Source organism: Lagenorhynchus albirostris, chromosome 5, assembly GCF_949774975.1.
Source record: "Lagenorhynchus albirostris chromosome 5, mLagAlb1.1, whole genome shotgun sequence".
Lineage (NCBI taxonomy): Eukaryota > Metazoa > Chordata > Mammalia > Artiodactyla > Delphinidae > Lagenorhynchus > Lagenorhynchus albirostris.
Window position 1 is genome coordinate 90,997,042 of NC_083099.1, and position 6,080 is coordinate 91,003,121.

The window sequence follows — 6,080 nt, forward strand, 5'->3', positions numbered from 1 at the left end:
CATCTCTGACGTTTTGTACCTTCCTGGAGACAAGGGCATGCCTCAGATGTTTCCGTATTTCTATTTGGGGTGGGGGTGGGGGGCGAGGCGGGCTAACACCTCTTTAGATTCTATTTTCTAGAAGGAAAAAACAAGGAAAACAAACATTATTCCAGACTTTTCTGACACCCAAACCAGGAAAACACACTCCTTTTTTATACAGTACTAGCCAAAGATAACAAAAAGTAGAGCCTCAAAGAGCAGCCCAGAGCTCACAATTATACTTTTATACCTGTGTGTGTATTAAGTATAAAATAATGACGTTTGGACAAGCTTTGTAGTTACTTAAAGTTACAGTACTTAAAGACTCCTTGGTAACAAATAGCTTGGCTGTTTCAAGTCCTGCTTCCAAGAGTGAGCTCCACGTGAACCTGTTTCAGGCTGTGAGGGTGGGTCCGCACCCCAGGGAGCCCCAGCCGGCCTGCGCGATGCGACTACAGGGTCGTCTGGGGCAGCCCGGCCGTCAGAACTCGTCGATCTTCCACTGCAGGTACTTGAACATGGAGTCCATGCCCTGGGCCGAGCCCCAGATCTTCTTCAGCACCTCGCACTCCCGCTCGTTGGCCTGCTCCAGCTCCAGCTTCATGTTGCAGCGCACCAGGGCCTTGGATTCCTCGAGCACGACCGGGTTACAGGAGGCGAGCTCCTTAACGCGGACCATGACTTCCTGGGTGAAGGTCCCGGGGCAGAACACCTGGGAGACCAGGCCCTTGCCGCACGCCTCCTGCGCCGTCAGCTTCCGTCCGCTGAGCAGCATTTCATTCGCAGATGCTCCTCCCATAATCTTGGGAAACATCACGGTGGAACAGCCATCTGGACTCTGTCCAAAGGCAGTGTAGGGTGTTTGGAACCAAGCCTTCTCATTGGCCCAAACCACGTCACAGAGAGTCAGGATGGACGCTCCTAGTCCAATGGCTGGGCCGTTTACGGCTACAATAATAAGCTTCTTAAACTGAATGAAAGTATTCACAAAGTTTCTGATGGCCTCGGCCATCTTCGTGCTTTCTCTCTTCCGGTCGTTGGTCAGGCGCCGAATGAAGTAGATGAAGTCAAGGCCGCAGCAGAAGACGCTGCCCACGGCGCTGAACAGCACCAGCTTGCTGTCGTCGGCAGCGGCCGTGCTCAGGGCGCTCTGCACTTCCTTCATCACCTCTGGGTTGAGAGAGTTGTTCTCGGATGACTTCGTGAACAGCAGGATGTGGGTGAAGCCGTCCTGCTTCCGGACGACGATGTCCCTGTACCTGTAGGCGCTTTCCGGCTGCCTCACGCTGAAACGCAGTCGCTTGTCGAAGGGCTGGTTTTGTCTGTCATCGATGAATTTCCTCTTCCCGGCCGTCATGCCCGTGACTGACGTCTGCAGGCTGGTCATCCCGTTGGCCGTCAGCACGTCCATGAATGGGGAGGAACCTTTCCCGTTCATGGCTAGCCCCGTGGCCATAGCCGCGGTCACAGGGCCGGACACCTGTGGCACCAGCGGGTGTATCAGGGGCCGGCTCCCCATCTGCGCACGCTCGGCAACGGGGCCCAGCAGAGCTCCTACCGGCTTTTTGGCCGCCACCTCCGGCACCACCGTGTCCTCCTGCCCCTGCTCGACGGGGTCCAGTTTCTCGGGGCTCTCGCTCTGAAAGCCGTCCACCGCGCTCCTGCTCTTGATGGGGCTCTTGGGCACGAGGATCTTTATACCTGACGTGGCCAGGTCCATGTTCTTCCGGTTCAAGAGGGACGGGGCTGGGTTCTTCCTGAACTTCTGGCTGGCGACAAACAGCGGGCTGGCCTTGGGCTCCTGCTCTTTGCCAACCACTAGCGATTCAGGAGAGGCCTTGGAAAAGCCGCTGTTGGTGGACCTGGAAATCTGCTTCCTAGCGTTGTTCGGGGAGGCCCGGTTGGCCCTGGTGAAGGAGCCCTCCCTCTGCTTCTCGGTGTGGCGCCTGTTGAAGTCGTGGATGTACTCCTCGCAGTTTACCAGGTTCTGCTCTGGTTCCCAGGTGTCGTCCTCGCTGTCGTAGCCCTTCCACCGGACCAAATATTCCGTCTTCCCTTTTTTGTTCTTCCTTTTGTCAACGATTCTTTCAACCTCGTACAGCTCCTCTGAGGCCATGGTGGGCGGTGGAGCTGGGGGCGTGGGGCAAGGCCGTTGAGGCGCCGCGCAGCCGGCAGCCGACACTTTGTTTCAGTTGGGTCCCTGCGTGGCCTGCGCTTCCGGCTCCGCTCGGCTCCGGCGCCGGTCGGGGGCGGACCGGCGCTCACTCCTGCCGCTGCGGGCCGCCGGCCGGGTTGTGCGCAGGAGCAGCTACGCAACGTGCCCTCCGTGCCGCGCTCACTCCCCGGCGGGCCGGCTTGGGCTCAGGCTTATCGCGTAGCCGCGGGGCGGGGCGGGGTGGGGCGGGGCCGGGCGGGACGGGGCGGGGCCGGGAGGGGCGGGGAGGGGCGGGGCCGGGCCGGGCCGGGGTGGGCGCGGCGGTGGTGCACGGCGGCGCGTTGGCTCCGCGGCTCCCCCTCTCCGGTGTAGTGCAAAAATCTTCCTCTTTCTTATTATTTTGGGTTTGTTATTGTAGGTCTTTTCCTTCTCTTGTGTTTCCTGCCTAGAGGAGTTCCTTTAGCCTTTGTTGTAAAGCTGGTTTGGTGGTCTGAATTCTCTTAGCTTTTGCTTGTCTGTAAAGGTTTTAATTTCTCTGTTGAATCTGAATGAGGTCCTTGCCAGGTAGAGTAATCTTGGTTGTAAGTTTTTCCCTTTCATCACTTTAAATATGTCCTGCCATTCCCTTCTGGCTTGCAGTTTCTGCTGAAAGATCAGCTGTTAACCTTTTAGGGATTCCCTTGTATGTTATTTGTTGCTTTTCCCTTGCTGCTTTTAATACTTTTTCCTTGTATTTAATTTTTGATAGTTTGGTTAATATGTGTCTTGGCGTGTTTTTCCTTGGATTTATCCTGTATGGGACTCTCTGTGCTTCCTGGACTTGACTATTTCCTTTCCCATATTAGGGAAGTTTTCAACTATAAGCTCTTCAAATATTTTCTCAGTCCATTTCTTTTTCTCTTCTTCTTCTGGGACCCCTATAATTCGAATGTTGGTGCATTTAATGTTGTCCCAGAGATCTCTGAGACTGTCCTCAATTCTTTTCATTCTTTTTTCTTTATTCTGCTCTGCAATAGTTATTTCCACTATTTTACCTTCCAGGTCACTTATCTATTCTGCCTCGGTTATTCTGCTCTTGATTCCTTGTAGAGAATTTTAATTTCATTTATTGTGTTGTTCATCATTGTTTGCTCTTTAGTTCTTCTAGGTCCATGTTAAATGTTTCTTGTATTTTCTCCATTCTGTTTCCAAGATTTTGGATCATCTTTACTATCATTACTCTGAATTCTTTTTCAGATAGACTGCCTATTTCCTCTCCATTTGTTTGGTCTGGTGGGTTTTTACCTTGCTCCTTCATCTGCCCTGTGTTTGTCTGTCTTCTCATTTTGCTTAACTTACTGTTTTTGGGTCTCCTTTTCGCAGGCTGCAGGTTCATAGTTCCCGTTGTTTTTGGTGTCTGCCTCCTGTGGGTAAGGTTGGTTCAGTGGGTTGTGTAGGCTCCCTGGTGGAGGGGACTGGTGCCTGTGTTCTGGGGAATGAGGCTGGATCTTGTCTTTCTAGTGGGCAGCACTGCGTCCTGTGGTGTGTTTTGGGGTGTCTGTGACCTTATTATGATTTTAGGCAGCCTCTCTGCCTATGGGTGGGGTTGTGTTCCTGTCTTGCTAGTTGTTTGGCTTGGGGTGTCCAGCACTGGAGCTTGCTGGTCATTGAGTGGAGCTGGGTCTTAGCGTTGAGATGGAGATCTCTGGGAGGTCTCTGGCTGATTGATATTACGTGGGGCTGGGAGGTCTCTGTTGGACCAATGTCCTGAACTTGGCTCTCCCACCTCAGAGGCTCAGGACTGACACCCATCCAGTGCACCAAGACCCTGTCAGCCACACGGCTGCTACTGTTGGATGGTCTCCTGCAGAGGGGGTGTGGCTGTGGCTCACCGCAGGGACAAGGACACTGCCAGCAGAAGTTCTGGGAAGTACTCCTTGGCATGAGCCCTCCCAGAGTCCACCATTAGTCCCACCAAAGACTGCTACAAACATTCTAAAGAGTGTTAAAAACCTTAAAATTTGAATTACCCTATGTCTCAGCCATCCCTTAACTGTGAATTTATCTTATGGAAAGAATTAGAGATGTGTGAAAAGATATACATCTAAGATGCTTTATCAAATTTATTTATAACATTGAAAAACTGGAAGAGGCTTAATGTCCAACAATAAGTTACTAGTTAAGTAAAATATGTATGTTTAAATGATGGAAAGCTGCATAGACATTTAAGATTATGTCATAGAAGACTATATACTGTCATGGAAAAATGTTCCTGATATGTAGCCCAGTGAAAATAGCAAGTTACAAAACAGTATATTATAAAAATACTATTCATATATAAACATAACAGACTGAGGTGTACAAATGCAAATATTTTTTTAAATGAAGCTTGTTGCTATATTCTCAAAACTTTGATTTTCCAATCTATGCAGAACATACATATTTTTGGCCTATTCTTGTTTAAATCTTAGTCTAGTCCCCTGATATTTATAATCCAATCTAGTTATTAGAGTCTTAGGCTCTCTTTGTTGACAATTCTGTCAAAATTCAATATTATTAGCTGTCACTATTCATAGTTCCAAACTTTCTCTCTCTGAACTAGCACTGTCTACTCTACCTTCACCAACTCTAAACAGAGCAGGGGAGAGAAATCCTCTTCTGGTGCCTGCCCAAGAGCATCAGTAGGGGGAGGAAGACCTGGTCTTGACCTGGGGCCACCTTATTTCCATGGCATCTACTGCTATGGAGTCTCGGTGAAAGCCAGATGCATGGTTTCCTGAGACCATATTTTGTTCCACACTAGCCCCCTCACAGAGCACCCCCTCACCATGTAGGGGCAGCTGTGTATCGTTTTGGCACACTCAGGAAGCTCTACACCTCCTACCTGTCTGCTCATCTCTGTGCTCAGGTTAGACCTTGAGATCTTCTTCTGTGCCCTCTGAGGCGAGTCATTGACAACTGGAAAAGGTGTGTGTCTTTTCTCCTCTCTCTTCCAGGCACACCCCAAGATCTCTTTGAGTCCTACTAGTATTGATTATCCCATCGATCATTCTGCCTTCTGAAATCACCTGATTTCCTGAGCAGGACCCTTCCATCTTTAAGGGGCACATGTCAAATAGCTACCTTGCTACCTGGGAATGGGATGGGATGGGGTAGAAAGGCCATGGAGTCAGGAAGACAATTTGTCATCCCTGAAGGATCTCAGAGAGCCATCCTGAGAATCCTGGCCAGGACTTTCTCAATTAAAAAAAAATGTTTTAAGTATATTTATGTAAGATAAACTTCTCCATTATAAATATACAGTTAGGTGAGTATTAACAAAGGCAAACACCCATGTAATCACCACAATCAAAATACAGAACATTTCATCTGTCCAAAAAGTCCTCTCTTGCCCTTCAAAGTCAATTCCTGCTCCCCTGTCTTAGGCAACTGCTGATCTGCTTTCTATCCCTTGAGATTTGCTATAATTTCATGTAAGTGCTATATACAGCATGTACTTTCTTGTGTCTGGCTAAGCACAATGTTTCTGAGATTCATCCATGGTATTGCTGTAGTTTGTTTCTTTTCATTTGTAACACTCCATTATGTGGATATATCACGATAGGCTTATCCTTTCACTTGTTAATAGATATTTGTATTGTTTCCAGTTTGGGGTTATTACAAATAAAGCCGCTATAAACATTTATGTACAAGTCTTTATGTGGATATATGTGCTCATCTGTCTTGGGTAAATACCTAGGAGTGGAATGATTTGGTCATATGATAGTGTACATACCAATTTATAAAACTGCCAAACTCTTTTCCAACGTAGTTGTACCATTTTTTTAATTCTTATTGGAAGTGTATAAAAATTCCAGTTCCTCCATATCATTGCCAACACTTCTTTTTGTCAGTCTTTATAATTTCAGCCTTTCTAGCAGCTGCA

At 48.6% G+C, this 6,080-nt stretch overlaps 1 protein-coding gene across 2 annotated transcripts; it reads right to left on the minus strand.

The window, feature by feature from the left end:
- Positions 1–482: 482 nt before the first annotated feature.
- On the minus strand, positions 483–2,208 carry LOC132520620 (chromodomain Y-like protein). Of its 2 annotated transcripts, XM_060149362.1 has the most exons (2): positions 1,447–2,208; positions 483–1,386 (listed from the first exon to the last, which is right to left on the minus strand). In XM_060149362.1, exons 1-2 carry the CDS (start codon positions 2,135–2,137, stop codon positions 503–505), a joined length of 1,575 nt encoding a protein of 524 aa, XP_060005345.1. In that variant the 5' UTR covers positions 2,138–2,208; the 3' UTR covers positions 483–502. The 2 variants fall into 2 exon arrangements, with proteins under 2 accessions (XP_060005345.1, XP_060005344.1); XM_060149361.1 differs by having other exon boundaries at positions 483–2,208.
- Between the last annotated feature and the right edge of the window lie 3,872 nt (positions 2,209–6,080).

Bases quoted from the DNA above. Each gene is read 5' to 3' on its own strand.
- LOC132520620 (XM_060149361.1), bottom strand. From the start codon at position 2,137: ATGGCCTCAGAGGAGCTGTACGAGGTTGAAAGAATCGTTGACAAAAGG.